Source organism: Notothenia rossii (assembly GCF_949606895.1).
Source record: "Notothenia rossii genome assembly, chromosome: 8".
Lineage (NCBI taxonomy): Eukaryota > Metazoa > Chordata > Actinopteri > Perciformes > Nototheniidae > Notothenia > Notothenia rossii.
In genome coordinates, this window is record NC_136906.1 from 28,441,245 (window position 1) to 28,463,832 (window position 22,588).

Here is a 22,588-nt window from a genome sequence, read left to right on the forward strand (position 1 = left end):
TCCAAAGATAAAATGTAAAGCTCACTAATTTATAATATTTTTTAAATCTGTACATAAAGACAAAAATGAAATCTCCTAAAAGTGAAATTGATCTGAACTCTCTGAAAGAAAGCAAATAATCCTACCTTCCAAAAACTATTACTTGTATACAATTGTTGTAGTAAGTACAGTACAATAATACTTTAACTCAACAAAGCCTCAGGTTGGGTTAGGGTTAGGGTTAGTGAAGGCAGGGTAGAAAACACGCTACAGGAGAGGTCTGACATTTTGTGCAACAGTAAAAAGCATATTGAAAGGAAATGACCAATGACATATTTTGCCAAACATAGGGTCTCATTCCACATTGGTGCATATAAGAGAGAATAAACCAAGTTGTTGACCAATGAGGTTTTGCTCACAGAAAATGCTTCAAAAAAAGAAACCGCCTCGAAAACGAGGTCCATCTAAACAGACAAGCCGCCAGCCCCCTCAATGAAATCCATCATGGGTGTCACGGGGAGAAACAAGTGGAATTTGTCATTGACATCAGACACGTCATTTATATAGAAATGTCAGCATAGCATTCGCATAATGATGGAAACAACCACGCTGAGGGCTTTGGGCCTCGCACTCTGATGGCTGTGTGCAAACGTCACCAATAATGTGTCTTTAGTCTAGACATGTCAGGGCTCCGTGGGATCTATATCCACGCCTTTTTGTCAGCGCCTTCAATCTTCCCTGTTGCTCAAGAGCTAAGTGCAAGAGATTAATAAGTGGATTTGTAATGCACAACCTCAGGTTTGACACTATAAGTCATCGGCTGTTTATCGCTTTGGCTTTCTCGCCAGATTGAAAAATGGCAGACGCTGAGTAAGTTAGTTAGCCAACCCTGCATCCCCGCCTCCCTCCTATTGCAACCCGCACCCCCCTTGTCGTACTCCAGGACCGGGAGGTACAGTATACTGTAGCGGCTAATGAGCAGCTTGTGTCTTTTCTGTTTGTTTCCCCCTGGCAGACAGATGATGTGACGCAAATAGAGGGCTCTCAGCAGCTCCAGCTCCAGCACTCAGACTCTTCAGAGAAGCAGCAGCCCAAAAGGTTACATGTATCCAACATTCCCTTCCGCTTCCGGGACCCTGACCTAAGGCAAATGTTTGGGGTGAGTACCTTGAAGGAACATTTAAATGTATTCCATTATGTTATAAAAGGTTTGGCCTTCTTCCATCGGTTTATATAACACTGAACTTGGTAAGTTAATTCCTCCCATCTGGTAGCATGGTAACAACGAAACAACAAAGTCCGTTTTCGCCTGAAACCAAGAGAGCATCCTCGTGCGTCAGAGAAATGTATTACACTTTTCTCAAATGCAATATTCTAGCTTCGGGGAAAACGAGCACTAGGGCTAAATCACACATCAAAGGCCATATATTTAATGAGAGAGGCGATTGCTAAAACCAGCATCTAGTTAACTACATTTTCAGGAAATACAGAAGAGTTTTGACAAGTTGGGAGAAGTAAAGCCCAATGTATCAACATCGGGCTGATGGGTGTGAAGAACTCTCTGCTACACAGACACAAGGAGGAAGTTAAGTTGAGATATGGAACCCAGTACGATGATCATTGACCGTTCATTTTGGTTTTCTCTTTTCGGAGTTGATTTAAAACCTGTTTGATCAACTTGATGAGCTGAACTGGCTCGCCCTGTCATTTTAGAAACGTTTCTGTGTCTCAAGCTGCTATTCACTTTGCAAGAACAATTGTAATGGCAACTATGAAGAGAAAAATAATGGGGTTTTTTGGTCACCAGCAGTCCACATATATCAGAGGTCTCCCAAAAGCTTCTTTAATAGCTTTTAGACCATTACAGAACAGCTTAAATCAGGCAGATTATTCTTCCTGATTACCTGTTTAGCAGATACACACACCGAGCTGTCAGCTGCAGACAAATGCTATCAGATTACTTATCAGCATACCGAAATCCCTCAACAGAAATTCTCCCTTCCTCTCTCTGTCTCTTGCCCAATTAATGAGGCAATGAATAGTTCAGCAGCTCACCCTTGTGTCTCACAAAAGCCTCAATAAGAATTGAACCATACATCCCCAATTCAATAACCATAATGGATCTGAACGGAGGCGATTTGCCAAAAATGTACTTTAAATGTTACGCGCTAATTGGACCATTAGAACCCGGAGGCGTTAATTCTCGCCGTTATGAAGACAACATCCAGCTGATGATATTAATTACTGGAGAGCCCTGGCTGTGGCTTTATGAATAGCAGACAACATGGCTGCTCTCCTTCTCCCTTTCTCCCTGTGATTGTTGGCTTTATTGTTCCCAGCTCTGGTGCAGGTCGTGCGGAATCCAAATCGCCTCAGTAATTAGCTCTGAGGCTTTGTGTGCCTGGCTCGCAGATATACGATATAAAATTGATCGCGGCCCACCCAGTCCCCTCTCAATCACCCTGCTCACCCACGTATCGCCCGCTCCGTCCTGTTTCATGCCCCACCCAACTTGATGGTTGGCATTGTGGGATTGATTGTCTTGGGTAGCGCTTGGCACAGAGCAAGCTGGTCCGCTCCACCCTCTGACATGGCCTCCACAATGGGCCTTTGTGTGATCAGCGTGTGCAAAGCCTCATCCCTCTAGCTCTAATGGCTTCTGGAGCGCCACCGGCTCAATACGCCATTACTGTTGCGCATGAGTGAAACCCACAGACATGCAGCGGGGGGAAAGACAGAGGAGAAGGAGAGTGGAGGTGCTGCACAAGGAAAGCCCCAGCCAGGAGCTCCATCTGCTCCCCTGTCACACTGAGAAACTCTCCCCGGTGTCGGCGGCCCGAAAACAAGAAGGGAGGGACCGCACTCTACCCCGCACGCCACAGGGTTAAGGGTGTGAAGAAACCTGTGAGCCTTTAACGAGGCGCTGAATGAAGAGCTCATTAGGACGACCACAGCGGACCTTAATCAGTAATTAGAAACTGTGATCTTTGAGAGCTAGCAAGTGCGGGGGGAAATGAAAACACTCCAAGCACAAGTGAGCCATGCTGTGCCGCTCAAGGGTGCCCTCGTTTTTGCGACTGGGTTCTTCAGCGGCGCTTCTCTCAGTGCATGTAAGGGCTCTCACGGCATTCCCCAGGAGCAATCAGGACCTCTACCCTCCCCCCATCCTGCTGTCACGCTGACTGCTGGGTGTGTGAGCATGCTCAACACTGCCACTTTGCTGTTTGAATACACAGGGGCTGCCGGAGCGTAATTATAGGTTTCTTAAGAGCTTAAAGATATTCACGCAAATCAAAGGTGGAGGCACACTGTGGCAGACGTATGGCTTTGAACACACAGTGTATTGTTGATTCATTTATGGGAAGGCACACAAGGCCACACTGCGTCACAACTGTTTTTTAGCTCCACAGCTGCGTGTATACTTTTCATGTTTGCCTGGTTTACTTCTGCAGGAATATTAAAGATGCAGAATCCTTTAGCCGTATGTAAAATAGAAAATCAGCTGATACATGAAAATAATACTTCCAGCAGCATGATTTGCCAAATCTGCAATAATACGGGATAAATAGGGTAAAACAAGCGCCCTCTGGTATGGTCTTTTAACGTGCTGCTCTTAACTGCATCTTCGTATTGATATTGAATCGTCTCAGCCGTGTATGGATGTATGGACGGATCGAGCTGCAGCCTCTTAGATGACGTCAGTCTTTCTGGTCCCTCTGGAGACTCCTCCCATTGAAGCTATTGTTTATCGGCTCTGCTGATGCAGCTGTTTGTGTGTGTGTGTGTGTGTGTGTGTGTGTGTGTGTGTGTGTGTGTGTGTGTGTGTGTGTGTGTGTGTGTGTGTGTGTGTGTGTGTGTGTGTGTGTGTGTGTGTGTGTGTGTGTGTGTGTGTGTGTGTGTGTGTGTGTGTGTGTGTGTGTGTGTGTGTGTGTGTGTGTGTGTGTGTGTGTGTGTGTGTGTGTGTGTGTGTGTGTGTGTGTGTGTGGATGTGGATAGGAGTGCATGAGATCACTGGTAAGCAGCGAGCAGTCCCCAGCGCCATGTGGAAATCCTGAAAGACGACTTCCACTGAAACTAATTAATCGACGCCACAAGCCCATTACGCTCGGTTAAAACAATTAGCATCTGCACATTGCGTGGGGGAAGCATTGTCATCTCAGGCGAGAAAGGGGCATCACGCTGGGATATAAATGCCTTGTGTGTGTGATCGAGCCAATGCTTCCCATTCGAATCAATGGAGCTGAGCGCCATATGAGGCATATGTGCGGATAGGATCTATGGAATAGTTTATATAGGGGAGGAAATCTGCTCAAATAAAGGAGGAATCAAACAACCAAGCACTGTTTTCCCTTTAAGTCAGTGTGTTCAGAGCGTTTTCAAGTGGGAGGGGACATGTGCTAACGCATAAACCCTCACCTCTTCAAGCCACTCACTTCAGCTAGATAATAGCCAGCTCCTCCTAACCCCTATTAGTGGCTCAGTCAAACGATCCATCCATTCCCATTGAGCGTCGACCACATGGAAGGCCCATTTCTTCCCTGTTGTGCCGAAATGAAGGCGACGCGGACCGCTTGACAGGGTAATTACTTTTAATGAAATAATACGGCCATTGTAGACAGCAATTAAAAGTCGCTCTCACTCCACTCATTAGAGGAACTTACAGTTTACTTTCATTCCTCTGTTTTCTAATGATCCGAATGCAGGCCTTTAAATCGAAAGGCTGGAGCATGTTAACCCCCGGGGACCGGCCCCTTAGGTCCTGTTGACTGTGGGAGCACGCAAACAAAGACAGAAAAAGAGAGGAATATAAAAAGGAAAGAAAGGTTTATTCACATCTGATCCGCCGTTATCTGCTCAGAAGAGTTTTCCCCTGCTGATCATGAAGGTGGAGGAGGTTCCATATCTCAACTTCAAAATCTAATCTGATGCTTTTTGTGTGGGTGTTTACGGGAAAACAAACAGCAGAAAAGCTCCTATGTAATCAAAGTTCCAGTCTTTTTTTACTGTGATCTCATTTCAAATTGTATCAAAATACAAAAACGCATTAAAGCAGTGGCTACTGGTTCTCTTTCTAAAGCACGCCAAACCAGCTTCAAGAACTGTTTGCATAGCTAACAAATGCAAATTGACCACCGTCTCCTCACAAAAGTAACATTTCCATATTGCCTTAATGGTTTTTTCTTTCTCCAGCCGTCCTTCTCATGAATTCGCAGTCGGCGAGGCTTTTCTAACTCCATCTCCCCTCTTCTCTTTCTCCTTTCTCTCCGCAGCAATTTGGAAAGATTTTAGATGTGGAGATTATCTTTAATGAGCGAGGATCCAAGGTAAGTGAACTAGAACACCAGCTGCTTCATTACCATGTACTTCTTCTGTTTCCTAATGATGGCATTAGTGTAGTGTGTACATTGGCGGAGGGTAGTGGTCCCTAAGCCTGGTCCTGGAGAGCCGCATCCCATCATGCCTCTCCGTCTCCCTCCCTCCCTCCCTCTTGTTTTTGTTGTTGCAGCTCTAACCCAAGTTGTGAATCATTAGCCCTGTCAATCAATTCATTATTGAGCTGTTTCACAATTCACTTAATCCAGCAGCAGGCTGCAGGTCCTGAAGCTTATGGAATTGAAACGCCTTGTTTAGGGAGTGGGTGTTTGAAGCCTGGGTGTTGCTCCTACATTATTCAGGGTTTTCTCATTTTGTTTTTTACATATACTATAATTCAGTATAGGAGTTCTCTGGGGTGTTTTGAAATGCTAGTTTAGCTAAAATACAATTCCAAGGCTAATCCTACTTCCAGCTCAAGCTTTGGACAAACAGGATATCACGTGTTTGCTGTGTGGAAGCTTTCGCACATTTAATTAATGCCTACACACAAGCTAATTCAATGTGATTTTTGAAGTAGCCAGTTAAAGGACAAGCTCATGAAAAGACCACAACCAGCAACGTGTCGTTCCGTCTCTTCGGCTCTAAGTCCAATTGTTCCCATTGATGCTGGAAGTCTTTCAAATTGGGTCACAGATAATAAAAAATAATTGTAAAGGCTTAAAATGTTCCTAGAAAAGCTGGGAACTGTAGTTTTTAGTTACTTAAAGAATAGTAACAAACGTGCTGCTGTTGAGGACTATTTTCAGCAGCGGATTATTCCACATGTGTTCCTCCAGTGTTCATTTCCTTCAACACGACGGCCCACAATATATGAAATTGTCAATTATTCTACACTTTGAGTTTGTGATGTGTTTAATCAACAATGGCACAGAGGAATACCATTTAACTCTGACTGCACAGGAAATACTGTGGCTTTGGTCTTTTTATGGAATTATGCAAGAATGCAGAATATGTAGACAGCCCAATCCTTTAAAGTCATGGAAATATTCAATACAAAATGTATTTCTTGTAATCTTAATCTTGATTATGTCAAAAAATCCAAACCCCTGAAGCAATAACTCCAATAACCCAGCAGTAGCATAGCCAAAGCGCCGCATTGTGCTGCAGTATCAGTCTCCTAACCACCTACCATGGACAGGTGAGGCCTGCGGTGGTGTGAACAGCCGAGTGCTACTCATCCAGCTGTTCATTTAATAGAGTGCACTAAGCTCCACAGCTTTCCATTCATAAAGGAGACAGGATCCCTGGCTGGGTGTTGAGGCATGAATACTATTGATTCCCATTCATACCTGGGAGTAGTTTGGGCCGGTACACAGGCATGCAGGGAGCCTGGGAGCCGCTGCACTCAGCCCCCTCTGCCAGACAAGATTGAGCACCGGATAAACCTGCCTCCTCCGCCGTAACAAGCATTTATTGTTTGTGCCCTACAAAGCCATTACCCATGATGCCTCTCTCTCTACCCGCACCCTGTGTGCTATATAATGAACCTACCAGGCCATTAATAAACAATCTATTTCCTATGAAGCTTTGGCAATTTGCATTCAATATGTTTGTCTCCTTTGAAAAATGGTGGCTCCACTCGCCCCTCTTGTAAGCTAATTATTTGTGCATGATAAAAAAAAAGGAAAAAAAATGGAGGGGGTAACAGTCGGGTGAATGTCCAAAGGATTAATTTTGCCCTCAATTCCTTTTTTGAATTTATTTCTTTATCTCTCTTCCCCCCAAGGACAGGTCTTGTGTTATTTATGCTGGAAATAGCAACCTCTGAGTTCCTGTGTATGCATACGAGATCACGCCGCTCGCCATCTCTCACATGTATTACATCCTCAAGCAATTATCAGGCAGCGCCGGCCATGCCCCCCCCCCCCTCCTGCCTCTATAAGTATATATAGAAAACCGAAGGAATGGGACTTGGCCGGCATATCTCATTGCTGCTGCTGCTATAGAGCTCAGGTCCAGTGTCCCAGTCCACATAACTCAAGCTAGTGACAAACCCCCCCAGGGAAGAAGGGAGGGGGGAGGATTTTCTTTTGGGGGGGATAGAAATGCAAGGTATATTTTGGTCATGGTGTAAAGTCAATATCTTTATAACAGATCGATGGTATTTGCGGCGACATCATTCACTTTTTTGTCATTTTCAGAGAAGTAAATTACAAATAGTCAAAGATCAGGTTAACATGTCCCCCAAGGATTCATTCACTCCTTCTCCCACGTCTTCAAAGGGGCTCGTTTGAGCGACCGCGCTGCCCAAAATGTGTGTTGATAATTACACCACTATTATGGCAGCTAACACAGCGTTTTGCATCCGCTGCCTCCTGACATTCACCCGTGGCACAGGTGCCGTGGCGTTTAATTGGGTAAAGCAGGCAGGTTTGTTGGTGTTGATGTGCGGGGTCATGTAACCGTTATCCTCTCCTCCTCGGATCTCTATGTTTGCTGTTTCCTGACGCCTCACTAACTGCCTCTAATTAATCTGGCTGCTTACAACTCCACTCTGCCGCCGCTGCTGCTGCTACTGCTACTACTCCTGTCTTCTTACCTCTTTTTTTCCCTCTCTCCCATTTCTTTTTTTCTGTGTGTGTGTGTGTGTGTCCATCCTTTCCTACTCTCCTTTCTCTATCCTAACCTGGCGCTCTCAGGGCTTTGGGTTTGTAACTTTCGAAACAAGCACAGATGCCGATCGTGCGCGGGAGAAACTAAATGGTACAATCGTAGAGGGACGCAAAATAGAGGTGCTTTCCTTTTCCCCCCGTCTCTTTTAACCATAATTTTCTACTTCCTGCCTGCTGCCTTCTAAATGTACCCATAAAGCCATTCATTAGCATGAGGATGCCGTGTGTACGTGTGTGGATATTTGCATCCCTGTGTGCCTGGAAACATGCATGCATAATGGTGCGTATAACTTGAGTGGAATGTGGGGTCCATACGTGGACACGCTACTTGTCCATCATTACCTGAAAATGCTGAATGAATGCATGCCATCATCCTCTGGGTCCCTGTCAAATCTGAGAAGCCTTGTCACCATCGTTTAGTGTTGCCTGCTCTTATTCTGCTCTTGTTTACCGAGTCGTCCCCCCCCCCCCCCTCCCCCGAGTCATTCTCATCAGGTCAATAGAAGAAAATCTAAAAACTGCCTGTTTTTCTTTTGGAATTCATTTGTTTATCCAACCAATTACTGAATCTGAACGTTTTTTTGTATTCATACCTGTGGGTAATTGGTGCATGCCTTCCCCCCGATTCACAATACAATTGGTAATACGTAAGGCATGATGAATAAATGTCTGGACGGGTGAGCCAAACTCACAACAAAGTGCTACATTGTTTTATCTTTTTATGAATTTGTCTTGGTATGCTGCTTGCTTTTTGCCCGTGCTCGATATATAGAGGTTGTGAGTGTGAAGGTGGGTGATAACAGTCTGTGTTGCTTTGAACAGGTGAACAACGCAACAGCACGAGTGATGACAAACAAAAAAGTGGCCAACCCTTACACGAACGGTAAGCTCCAGACAGTATCGTAAAACTTAAAAATAATCAGGTTTTTCGTTCTCATTTTCAGTTGAGTTTACTTTTTTCGTTCACCAGGCTGGAAGCTGAATCCAGTGGTGGGAGCTGTCTACGGTCCTGAACTGTATGCCGGTAAGAGAACTTACAGCGTGTGCAGCTCTGAATGTTGAGTGTTGTTTTCCCTCCCTCTCCAACCTCACTCGCCGCACCATACCTGAGGCCACTTTCAGCCACAACCAATCCCGATCTGACCCCTGCATTTCTACAATCGAGCTCATCCTGCACCTACTGAACATGAAATTCCCCTCAAATCAAAGTGAATCTGAGAGCGTGGCAGATAAGAAGTGGATGATCCAAGTTTCTCTGAGTGGCTGAGGGAGCCTGAGCCATTGTTTGCGCCGTGTGCAACTGTAAAGCTGAAAAAAAAATGATTTCAAGAGCAGGCGCCCCTGCAACTGTTATCAGATTGTGGAGGCTGCTGCTGTGGATGGATTTGCCAAGTGCGCCAGATTGACTTTTACAGAGCTAACCGAATAAGGGAGATTGAGTGAGCGATATTGTTGGCACCTACCCTGTCGAAGGCCGCTATTCCTTCTGCTCTCCGTAATGGAGGAATGAGATGAGCTCAGTGGGGTTTTCCCTATCTCTCTCTGCCTCGACATGCCAGCTTTATTGCTGTATGTTATATGAACCCTTTGCATTTTAATGAGGGGGAAATGGTACTATTTCATTTGGAAGAAGTGCTGAGCACATCGCGCCACTTTAACGGCTTTCCTTTCTGCTCATTAGACTAAAATCTGTTCATTCCCCGGACAGCTTTACGGCGAACCTCTAAATAACTGTCCATGACAGAAAGCAGTCATCTATCATTTTTATTTCATCCCCAACCCCTCACCCCCTCCGTTGCTCCTCCTTTCCCCCTAACACTCCCCCGGTTTCGACATCTTCCCCTGATAATTATTCACGCACATAAACACGCACACATCCCTTCGAAGGTGCTCAAACAGGTATCGGGAAAAATGTCACTAAATGAAACATGCGGACATTAAGTAACTTATGTAAACAGTCATTTCACTGACCTATATGCTCACAACACTGCCCCCTTTTTTTTCACACAGACCAAAGCATTCCAGCGTACAGAAATAGATAACCTATGTAGAACACAGACACTAATACATGTACCCGCTTCTGTGCACACTTTCTCCGTTTTGCACCCACACACACTCACGCACACACACACACTTCCCAAATCATCTCATAAATCAGAGGGAGTGTGGTCCACCACTCCAGGCAGAGGAAGCAGGAGGGGTTGGGTGATTTATTGGCTGCTAATTTTTCAAGTCGTCTTGACATGGCACTGGAGTTTGCCAAGCCTAAACGACAACATATGCTTGCCAGCTGGGAAGATGGGATACATAAATAAGAGATACATTTTTTAAACAAACCCGACCTAATGAGCAGCAAAAGGCCGCTTTTGCTAAAAAAACTTTAAAAAAAACCAGATCATGCTTTTTGACTTCTTCCCACCTTATGAGCATCACAGGATTCAGGACATACTCCAGAATCATCATAGCTACAGTTAATATACTCTTGGTGGGAGTAAAGTGGGATATAAAGGCGATTAATCACTGTTTATCAGTCCTCATTTCTGTGCGGGAGATCAGTGAAATTGGGAGCCATAAATCCTGGCTCGGTGACAGCACACTTCGTCTCCATTCGTCCTGGCGCTACAGGTTTATTGTCCTCAAAACCCATTCAGGAGAATGACGGATGAGAGCCTCACGCCGGCTCCCCGCTCTTAACCTCTTCCAGGGTAGATTGGCTCCTCCTACTGATGGAGAAGTGGGGGGGGGGGGGGGTGGGGAGTCCACATCCTCTGTTTCCACCTAAAAACTCCCCCGGAAGCCTGGACAAAGGAGCAGGCTGATTGGATTCCCAGTCAAATGGAGGTATTGGCAATAAAAACATAGCAATGAGACAAATCATGGCATCCAGGATCTGTGCTCACCTTGTCCTCCTTTACTGTGCGCTGATCTGGAAAACAAACCCCAGATTTAGTCCTGCACTAACTCCTATATATATAGGTACATCTATACTTAACAACGACCATCTGTCTGCCCTTTCGCTGGTCCCTTGTACTGGCTTAATGGCACCTGTGCACCATAAAGTTCAAATGATGCATACAGTGATTGTGTGTGAAGCTAAAGCTAGCACAGAAATGAACAGGAAGTGTGTTTAAATAAAGTTTTAAATCATGCATATTAGTATTTACATGTTAATCTATGTGCATATGTGTTGTGCACATGCAGAGATGCAGATCAGTAGGCATAACATCACTTTTAATTGGCATTCATTTTTATTTTTTCAACATTTATTAAAAAAAATTACACATCAAAGGATGGATTAAAGTGTAAAAAAGCATTGAGAGGCAGATACATTTTGCACTATTTAGTTCTTTTGACAACAGTTGGCCGACTTATCTGGATTGTTCCTCTAGTTCAGGGGTGTCAAACTCATTTTAGCTCAGGGGCCACATGGAGGAAAATCTATTCCCAAGTGGGCCGGAGCGGTAAAATCATAGCATAATAACAAAAAAATGACGACAACTTCAGATTGTTTTCTTTGTTTAAGTTTAGTGAACTTTAGTGCAATAACAGTACAAGCACATTTAGACTTGGCGTATCAACAAAAAGCCATACAACAACATTAAGTCATATACTGGGAATGAACAAAATACAAAAACTCTTCTCAAATAACTAATTTGTCATTTTAACATATTAATCCTGTACTAACTCACCAAATGATTGAGACAAATTGAGGTAGAAGCTTTTCAAGAGGGTTGAGTTACTTACTTCCTGCCTTGTAGGCTACATTACTTATTGATAAATAAAAGCTGTGCAATGCATGAACAATTTCAACAAACCTAACTTATGAACTGAAGTTACTGTCATTATTACAGTAAATCACACACTGTTCACTTTCTTTCAATCTGCACAGAAGACAATCATTTTTTAGATAACTATATCAGGGTGCAGTGTCTTATGCAGCATTTTAAGTTGGGTTACCCACTGTTGTTTTTGCTCCTGAAACCTGGCATCTTTTAGCTTTCACAAGTGCATCAATATCAGGGGTCAAAGCCTGAGTGGCAGCCAATTTCAGGATGTCATTTAAGTGCTTGTGCGTGAGCCTTGAGCGCAGCTTTGTTTTATTGATGCTCATTACAGAGAAAACTTGCTCACAAATATACGTGGTTCCAAACATGCACAACACTTTTGCAGCAAGGGCTGTCAAGTTGGGGTAACCTGGCAAAAGATACTGATAAAATGTGTCTAAGCCAGCTGCAGCAAATTTCCCCTTCAAATCTGAGTCACACTGCAAGTCTATTATTTCAAGTTGAATGTTGACGGGCAGATCAGAGGCATTCGCGGTGAATGGCGAGCAGAAAACTTTGAAGTCTTTCTCCAGTTCACCAAAAATCTGAAAGCGTTGCTCAAACTCCCGCAATAGTCCTATTAGTTTATCTTTGAACCGCTTCATGTCTGCGACATGTTGGGTATCGCACACATTTTTCAGACAAGGAAAGTGCGCTGCATCACCTCCCGCGAGCTGCGTCTCCCACAATGACAGCTTCAACTTGAACGCACATACGCTGTCATAATACTGCGTTACAACTTTGTTGCGCCCCTGCAGCATTGTGTTCAAGTTATTCAAGTGCTCTGTAACATCCACCATGAACGCAAGATCCTGCATCCATTCTTTGGACTTAAATTCTAACACTGGTCTGCCTTTTTGTTTCATGAATTGTTCAATTTCCTCTCGTAAATCAAAGAAACGCCTCAGCACAATGCCTCGGCTTAACCATCTTACCTCGGTGTGGTAAGGCAGGCCGTAGTTGTGGTCTTTATCTCTGAGAAGGTTGTCAAACTGACGGTGATTCAAGCCTCTTGATCGGATGAAATTAACAGTTTGGACGACCACCTTCATGACGTTATCCATCTTTAATGACTTGCAACACAATGCCTCCTGGTGCAAAATACAGTGAAAAGTCCAAAAATCACGTCCTCCATTTGCAGTCTGCACTTTTTCCCTGAATTTCGTCACAACACCTGCTTTTTTCCCGATCATTGAAGGCGCACCGTCTGTAGCCACGCTGACAGCGCGTGACCAGTCCACTCCGACTCTGTCCAGGGCACCCTCGAGTGTGTTGAAAATATCAGCCGCTGTCGTGGTATCCGTCATCGGCACCAACTCCACAAACTCCTCGGTTACGGTCAAAGTATCATCAACTCCGCGGATGAATATGGCCAGTTGCGCAACATCTGTAATGTCCGTGCTTTCATCAATTGCAACTGAAAACGCAATAAACGACTTAACTTTGCGCTTCAATTGGCTGTCCAAATCCTCCGAAAGATCAGAAATCCTGTGTGCAACTGTGTTTCTTGTCAGGCTGATATTTTCAAAAGCTTGACGCTTTTCAGGGCACACAATCTCTGCAGCTGTCAGCATGCATGTCTTCACAAATTCACCCTCGCTAAATGGTTTTGAAGCCACTGCAATTTCATTAGCAATAAGGTAGCTGGCTTTCACTGCAGCATCGCCGATTTCTCGGCTATGAGTAAACACAGACTGCTGTTTTTTCAGACCCGCCAGCAATTCCTTCACCTTTTCGCTTCTCTGTTTTCCTTTCAAGTTATCATATTTGTCGGCATGTTGAGTCTCATAGTGGCGACGAAGGTTATATTCTTTCAGCACTGAAACGTGCTGCGAACAAACCAAACACACGGGTTTCCCATTCACTTCCGTGAATAAATAGGAGGATGACCATTTTTCTTGGAAAACTCTGCACTCTGTGTCCACTTTTCTCTTTTTTGATAGCGACATTTTGGGGAGTGAGGAAGCCAAGCACGATAGACTGTAAACACAGGATTACTTCCTCAGCCCCGTTATACATAGTTTGCTCGCTTCACATAATTGCTATTGCGACACCCAGTGGACACATTTAGAACAGCAGTTTCTTTCATTGAAAAATTGCAGCTCTTTTTATTTTTTATACTTTCCAAAATCATCTCGCGGGCCGGATTAAACTTGTTCACGGGCCTGATCCGGCCCGCGGGCCGTACGTTTGACACCCCTGCTCTAGTTGGATGTGTTCAGCACCATGGACAGCTGCCACTTAGAAATCCCTTCATATGGCCAGTTCCCCTCAGGCTGACAGAGAGGGACTCTCCTCTGCAGCTGATTCCTATGGAGACAAGTAGCTTTTCACAGTGTCTGCTAGTAAGGTGGAGTTTTCTTGAGTACTCGTGTAAAGCTAGCAGCTGTATAAATGACAGAAAAGAAAGGCTAATTTTTTATTATAAGTAGACAGATCCCTTCATTGTTGGAGTGTACGTTAGGGGGATAATTAAGCTCCAGACTCTTGATTAGATTAAGCTGTTTTCGGTCCCCAGTGCGTGGATTAAGTGCTCGTTGCCCGATGTATTTGAGCAGGAAGTATTAGAGAGATCAACCTTGTGGAAGATCAGATCTTTCTTTATGGGAGCGGTTATGACCCCATCATTGGCACAGAGCTGGATTACCTCAGGTCCAACTGGCTCTGTAGGTATTGAGCTTCTCCCAGGTTGACACATATGACATATGAGGTGCAGCGTGACCCCGCCGCCCTCCAGCCCATAACTCATATTTTCTACATTCCCCCCTCCCTCCCCCCTCCTGGAAAAAGGTGTTTGACTTTGGTGGCTAGACCAGGTTTGTGCTCTCATACACCATAGCTGTTGTTGCTTTTCACGGGCTTACCCAGGTGTGACAGTGCCTTTGATTTATGGGTTATTATTGAAGCAGTGTAGCCTATCGCCAACTCATTATAAGTTTACATTCACATACATCACCGCAAGCATGTTGCATACAAATTTCCAAAAAAGAAAGGATTGGACTTTCTGGGGCCTAGGTGTAGTAGCGATATGTTGAGAAGAGAAGGAAAAAAACACCTCGGAAACTATCAAAGAGGATTGTTTTTGCCCTTTAGCAAACCGCACTCAGATGTCCACTGCTCCAAAAAAAGAGACTAATTTAAATGTCAAGGTCAGCATTATAAATCACTTGGGGGAAAGGGGGCACCCTGCGAGTCCAGGCTAGTCTATTGGTACGCTGGCAGCAAACAAAGTGTTGTGCACCTTAGTGTGTGCGTTGAATGGGGGGGGGGGGTGTTGCCTGGCCAAATGAGACGCAGAGTTTGAATATGTGTGCAGACCCACTAATGGAGCGTGATGTTAATGGCAGAAGACATTAAACCTGGCTCTCTGTGTTTTTAAAAGCACCACTAATCTGTCTCCCTGTCAGCTTTATTGAGGCAGCGGGGCTGGGGTGTGCATCGTTCATTAGGGTGTTCACTAGCCTCGTCCACCTGCAGGGTCAGACTCTGTACACGGCACGGCAACGCCCGCCCGTCACTCCCTGCACGCCACCGATGTTTACACTAGCCACCATCATGGATCTTCATTGCATCTTCGTCTGCCATTGCGAGGAACTGCCTGCTGTCGCCTTGGCAGCAGCGGGTCCATCTAAAACACACCGGGTACATGTTATTAACCTGTGCTAGTCGCCCCAACCGAGCAACCCCTCCCCAACACACCAACAAGGCCAGACCCAGAGCTCCTCTTCACGTGTCTGATTGAAAAGCGTTCTGTGATGAATTCACCGAAAACATGTCATGGAAATGAATAAAGAATAATAAGGTGAGGGGAGGGTGATGAGAGGGCGTCGCTGGGGATGATGAATAATGGGGATGACTGTGTTTTGATGGACTAGGCATGGGGGAGGGGGGTAAAGAACCTGGGAAGGGGGATGTGAGGGATTTTTCGATTGCTGGAAGGGAGGAGGCCAACTTAATCATGTCTAGAGATGGCTGTGTTTGTATGCACCTCCATCGCTTGTAATCAGACAGCCACTGGACTGATTGAAGGTTAATTAGAGAGCGAAGGATCACAATCGCCTGTCCTCTAATGATCTGTGACCGCGGGCATTGTGCTCACCATCACACCAACCCTTGCTAAAGCCCTTTAACCACAACCCCTACTCACTCAGTGGTAGCCATCAGCAGAGGACATATGTGGCCTTGTGATTGGCCAAAGATGGTCCCAGATGGGTTTGGGATGGGGTGATGCTAAGGTTTGGGGCTTGGCTGTCCAGCCCATCTGCTCCACGCTCCCTTGGGGAAGGTTCCGATCATCTAGTCGGGTTGTTCAACAACCTTCCATTCGACTGTAGCCAAAAACCTAGAAACGCCCTCTACATCTCCCCCGTCCACCCTCCCACTGTTCTCCTCGCTGCTAGCCCATTGTGTGGAAACTATGCAAAAGCTGTGGTGCGAAACTAGTGGTATTGCATCCATTACCTGCCTCTGCTTCAAGGCTGCCCCTCGCAAGGCACCAGGAAAGGATGCGTACAGCAAATGTGGATCCTTGCTGAGTACGGCACAAAGCAGCGAGCTGGGAAAGGGGAGAGTGCTCGATGAGGCGCACCTAGAAAAGATTAAATCTATTGTTTCCTTGTCTTCCCCATAATGCATTCTGTCATAGGCAAAGCAGTGCCACACGTCTCTCTCTAATGTATTCTGTCAAAAGGTAAGCAATGCCAAGTGGAGGATGTTTTCTGAAAGTCATTTTCTCTCCTTTTCCGTAGTAACAGGGTTTCCCTACCCTGCTACAGGCGCTACCGTGGCCTATAGGGGTGCCCACTTGCGAGGCCGAGGGCGGGCCGTGTACAACACGTTCCGCACAGCTCCACCCCCACCACCCATCCCGGCTTACGGAGCGTGAGTATTGAATCTCTCACCTGCATGCTGAAAACAACAACGATGAGCACTTCAGACAGCGCTCAGTGTTTTCGTCGTGTTGCTGCTGTAGGATTTTCATGCTCCAATTATGTTTGCATGCACATGTTACAGTCTTACATACTGAATGTAGGTGTGCCAGTCATACATTCACATTTCAAAAAGGAAACACTTGCTCCACAAGGTTTTGTGACATTTTTAGTCATTATTCATTGTAGTTATTTAAAGTTGACATGTTATGCACATTTTTGTTTCATATTAGTATTTTGTGCCTAGTGTGACATGTTTCTACTATGTTACGGAAATGGAGGAGTCCAATTGAGGCGTTTCAGTGTGGTAAGAAATGTGGGATAAAGGTACACAAACACCTATATGACACAGTACAGGCAAAAAGCTTAAAAGGGCCTCTTTAAAAGTGTTCAAATAATAACACTGGTCGCTAGGTGTTGCTGACCTTTAACTCAATTATTCCCCCTTTATGTTATTCTACTCTGTTTGTCTCAAAGGGGTTGTACTCCTTCGGGGGGCAAAATCATTGTTGCTATCTAGGTATGTTCATCCCTTAACTCTGCCTATCCTTATGTTTCTGCTATTGACAAACGAGGAGCTAACAAAGCCACAGGGAGAGCTGCAGAGAGCCCAGATAGCGTATTACTGGGCAGATCTCACTGGACTGTGACCAGGGTCTATGTTGATCTCCTGGCTTTGTGCAGCCACTGCCTCACACTCGCTCTTATCAGCAGTGGTCTGTGTGGCCGTGGGAGAGGTCTGACGGGGGCCAGCCCAGGGCCCACTATAGCTGTCTATCTGTGATTGGATCAGGATCCGTCTTACTTGCAGGGAGAGACTTGCTGTCCAAGCTCGGACTAGAAAATCCCACATGCTCTATTTTTCCCTCCCTCCCACTCCAGGGCCCTTTCGCTACTGATGGCAGCTGGCTGATTTATATAACGGAGTCATGTGATGGAGCTCCTTTGCTGCCTTCTTTTGTCCTCCCCTCCCCTTCTCTCCCCACCACCTCTCGACAACACTGCAGCAACTGGAAAGACAAACAATTTGACCAGAGCAGAAAATTGGACGAGGATGTGAAAGGGTTGCACTTTTTCCTTTAATGTGTCATTCATTATTTGTGGTTCAGCACACTGAAGCTGCAAAGAGCTAACCCCACAGACCCTCAAATGGTGGAAATAGGTGTAGGGCTGAGAATCAGGGGGGTTTTCGGAAACTAATGATCCTTGTTTCTTTTATTTCACAGGGTGGTGTACCAAGATGGCTTCTATGGTGCAGAGATCTATGTAAGTACAGTTGGCTCTTCCTCCTGCCTGCTTAGATGAAACAGAAGTAAAGCAGACAAAAAGCCCAGCCCTGGAGACAAAAACGTGATCTCCTCAGCCCGCAGCGCTCCCCCAGCCTCGCTGCCAAGCCGGCGTCGATTAGGCCTCTGTCTGCTGTGCCAAGAAACCCAACAACCACTTTTAAAACCCCCTCTGCTCCTCCCTCTCTCTCTCTTCTCCCTTCTCCCTTCCTATGATCTCAGACTTTGGCAAAGAGGCAGAACCCAGGCTCAGTGTCCCGTGTCAAGTCAGGTCATTTCTTACTTTAGATTTGTCTGCGTTTTTGAGGCGGCTCGTTCCTCCTTCTCTTCCGTGTTGTGTTTGTGTGTTCAATCCGAAGGGTTTGGACGGGATATCCCTGCCATGCCCCAGGGGGCCTCGCGCAGGCCTGAGAGGAGCCGGTTTCCTCCCAGCCATCACCATGTGGGAGATAAGAGGAGCGGCAGCAGATAAAGGGATTAGCCGTCCCTCTGGATCTGTCCGTGCAGGCAGGGTCATATCGGGGTTGGCCCTGCTGCACGTCGCCCTTGACAGAGAAAAGCATGGACGCTGTGGAGATAATGCTGAAATTACCACGGTGCCCCACTTTGACATTCGTCCAAACGTTTGCGGAGGGGATGTAATTTGTCCCTTTTATTCTGCCGCTTTTTTTCCCCGTCTGGCGAGATAGCGAGATGACAGTTGCCTCTCACTTTTGCCCAGTGTCTGGGAGCACGGTTGCTGAACCCCGGTGATATATCACTTACACACCAGCCCACATGATAGGACTGTATTTCACTGCTTTTTATTGTAGCGGCATCCACCACCACAGACGAGACCCGGGCTGTGCTCTGAGTGATATTGTTTGCCTCTCGCACTCGTTCAGCTACCTCCAGCTAAGTCCTGCACCCAGATGTCCCCTGACCACGGCCCTGGCCAGGTCGCTCCATCACTCAACCCGTCACGCCAGACCCTGGTGCTTTACTGCCATTAGTTTTGGCACTGGCCACTGCACTGCTTCAGACTGGCTGAGTGCGCGTGGAGGCCTCGAGTGACCAAGAGCAAGCCGTCCCTCAGCCCTCAGTGTCCTCCACAATCATTCAGTGGACACTGTCCTGCTGTCAAAACCAGCAAGCTGATTCGTCTAGGCTGCCTTTTTGGAAATAAATTACTCGCTGACATTAGCAGAAACTGGCTGCGTATAAATGTACTCTACATACATCGCATGTGCTTATATATATGCATGCATGCATCTCAATGTGGAAGCGCATACATACATGAATGCAGAAACACGCACTCGGCACGACAAAATAACAAATGTGCTGCACTGTTGTGTGCAGGATTTGACAATGTGGGAGAGTGATTTATTGGTCCGTGTTTGTTCAGGCTGTTGCTGTAATCAGCGCAGTCCCAAGGCATGGCTGTCCCACAGGAAGTCATCTGCCTCGAGTGCTGGGACTTCCTGTGCGTGGAGTGGGATTCTCTCGCCGCGGCCCCTGACCTGATTTTTTTTCACGTGCAGCCGCAACCGCCACAACCACTGCACCGCTGCCTCCCTGCACCACTCTCCGTCGGACGTCTTCCCCCCGTGAGTTTTAAAAATGAATGAAAACATGCATTATTAAAAGCCACCTATCCACGGTATAGACGCAGATGGGCACACACTCCACTGGCACTAATAGAAAAACAGTGGGAGAACAGCTTCATTTCTCAAAGAGAGTAATAGCAGCACTCCAAAATGAGGTCTTTAATTCCTTCCCCACTCTGGCAAATGAATACAGCGGTCCTGACTCCCCAGCGGTCCTGACTCCCCCACGGTCCGGCCGTCTCCTGCCTTCTTACCTAATTTGTGAGCCGAGGGGGTCTTGTATAGGTAAAAGGGTCTCTTCAATAATGTAGCAGCTGCGCTTCCTCAATCTAAAATATTTGGTTCACGTGGCCTCTTGTTATGCTCTTGCTGACAATGACTGACCCCCCTCCAATCTGCTGCCTCTCATTCATCCCCCTTTTGCCACCACTTGCCTCATACATCAAACAGCGCACTCTGGTGTCTGACGTTGCACATGCAAGCAGATACACTGCGGTGACATTTTAGGCAATCTGTGTATGAATTATTGTTTGTGTCTGTGAGATCTACCCTTTTCTCTCTGTGTGTTTAATTATTGATTAACACTTTGCTATGTTTACAGGGAGGATATGCAGCATACAGATTTGCCCAGCCCGCCACCACCGCTGCTTACAGTGACAGGTGAGAATCCCTTCATCCATTCTTTATTTACCATAAGGGTTGCAGTGGAATCGTAAAAAAACAAACAGCTCCAATCAGCATTTCCTAACCACTATTCCTTAACTTCATGGAAAAACATCATGGGGTTAGGTAAATATGTTAGAACAATTCATCAGAACTTCAGGACCCGCCCCCATGCACACTTATGGTTTTGTTTCATGCAGACTTTTGGAGAGTGATAAATATATTCTTCATTACCAAGGTTGGAGTTGAAACAAAAATACATTTGTTGCAAAAACGCATAACTTGTTAGGCCTCCACCTCTATCGCTGAGTGTTTCACCATTCAAACATGTTGAACAAGTATATCCTAAGGTAAAGGAGATTATAAAGGAAGCATTGAAACTCCTTACCTTATCATCTAGAAAAGCTGAACGGCTCTTATCACGGCTGCCACTAAAGTACTTTCATTTCATTTCACTCCGTTAGGAACCTTCCTACGCAAAATTGTAAACCCAAGACTTCTACATGTATTAGGTGTTGCATTAGGCCCAGGTGGCATCAGAGATCAATGCATGAAACATTGTGTGATCCCAGGGGTCATAGAAACACTCATCATCATCAGAGTAAGTTGTTGTATTTATATACAGTACTTTTTAAAAGGGCCCCATTATGCTCCTTTTCAGGTTCATACTTGTGTTTAGAGGTTCTACTGTGAAATGTCTCCATGCTTTACATTTTGAAAACAGTCTTTATTTGTCTCATACTTCACTCTCATCAGCACCTCTTTTCACCCTCTGTCTGAAACCAGAGCCCAGTCTGCTCTGATTGGTTAGCTGGCTGCCTGCTGGTGTGTGAGTGAACATGTATAGGAAGAAAAGGAGGATATATGTGCGTGAGAGGACCAGTATGAATTACGGCCTGTACAGCCCCTCATAAATAACACCTAGATAACACACTACAGGAAAGGAAAAACCCTAATCATAACAGGGCCCCTTTTAATGTTTTATTTTGTTCAGTAAAGCAGAGATCCTAGAGAAGGCAGATATTGCCTCCCCCCCTGCACTATAAGCAGAAGATACCAAACGTATTGCTCAATAACCAGCGTTGAGTTTAATGATAGACACTCCGCACCGTGTTCGACAAGCTCTTTTTGTTAATGGGAACTTCGATTTAAAGCAACAAGTTGATCCTGCAGGCTGTCAAATAGAGGGAATTACAGACTGGAGTAGAAACAGATGAGGAAGATTGAAGGAAACCGAGTGTTGAGAATACAGCAGAATGATATCGAGCAATGTAGAAGTAGCAGAGAGTGGATTTTAGTTTCAAGCAATTACAGTGCTTTCCTCAAAAGAAACAACAATCGTCGTCGGAGAATGTGTGTGATGAATCATCTTCTCTTGCACTTTTGTAATATTCTATGGAGGTTATTCCGGGTTATATATATATTTTTTCCCCCCACCTCTCCAGTTATCTATTAGGCAAACCGTCATATTCTTTTTAGCTCGGAGCTAAAGAACACACACCGAAAAAAGAAGGACTAACCTTGTTGGACTGGATGAGAAAAGCCGTGATATATGTCGTGACTCTGTGCTTGTGATGGGAGAGTGGGTATATCACTGCGGTATTTATGAATGGCCTCAGGTCTGTAGAGGGGAGGTGGAGAGACAGAGAGCAGGGGGGAGATGGACCGGCAGGAGCTCTATCACTTCTGAGCGATGTCACTCTGGTTCAGGTGTGCTCCGTTTGAGGAGGCGTTGCTGATTCATTTCGGCCCCTGAAAGCCGTTGTCAGCCGGGGATGTGGGCTGCTTTGGGAATCTAATCTGGGAAGGATTGAGCATGTCACTTGTGATAACGTACACCCTGCCTGAGAGCCTGAAGATCATATCGATAATGTAAGATTTATCAGGCCGTCGCCGCGGCTCGAATTATGAGCAGCCGTGCTCGGCGAGAGCAGAAATTGGACAGCGGATTTCTTTTTTTTTCTCTCAGAGTGATTTAATTCCTGTTTTTCTTGCCTCTGAGATTTAAAGTAATTCGCCCTCAACTTGATTGTTTTGTTTGTTTCCTTTTGAATAAGCGGTCGTGCCCATTGGATCAATAGGGGTTTGTTGCTATTGTTTACCTTATCAGACTTAACCGTAGACAATCAGAAAGAGGTCACCAGGATTGAGGAAGGCGTGTGAAACCCCCTGAAAAATATGAAACATTTATTATCTGGAAAGCCTCCTGCAGTGCTCACAGGCTGCACTACCAAAGCCCCTTTAAGTACCTCTAAAGTTCATAGCAGCGGGCGTGATGTATCAAAGAAGCCTAGAGAGGAGCCAGTGACATTGTGGAGACCCTGCCGGCCTCCA

General features: G+C 45.7%; 1 protein-coding gene across 8 annotated transcripts in view; it reads left to right on the forward strand.

Moving 5' to 3' along the window:
* Positions 1–22,588, forward strand: part of LOC307017094 (RNA binding protein fox-1 homolog 3-like) — a 263,790-nt gene that overhangs the window by 226,054 nt on the left and 15,148 nt on the right. For 4 of the 8 annotated variants that reach the window (XM_079646551.1, XM_079646553.1, XM_079646554.1 and 1 more), the window contains 8 exons: positions 995–1,138; positions 5,250–5,303; positions 7,995–8,087; positions 8,790–8,850; positions 8,938–8,991; positions 16,540–16,672; positions 17,946–17,985; positions 20,193–20,251. In XM_079646551.1, coding sequence (XP_079502677.1) covers positions 995–1,138; positions 5,250–5,303; positions 7,995–8,087; positions 8,790–8,850; positions 8,938–8,991; positions 16,540–16,672; positions 17,946–17,985; positions 20,193–20,251 — 638 coding nt within the window. The remainder of the gene's footprint in view (positions 1–994; positions 1,139–5,249; positions 5,304–7,994; positions 8,088–8,789; positions 8,851–8,937; positions 8,992–16,539; positions 16,673–17,945; positions 17,986–20,192; positions 20,252–22,588) is intronic. The other 4 variants (XM_079646555.1, XM_079646557.1, XM_079646552.1 and 1 more) reach the window with 3 other exon arrangements.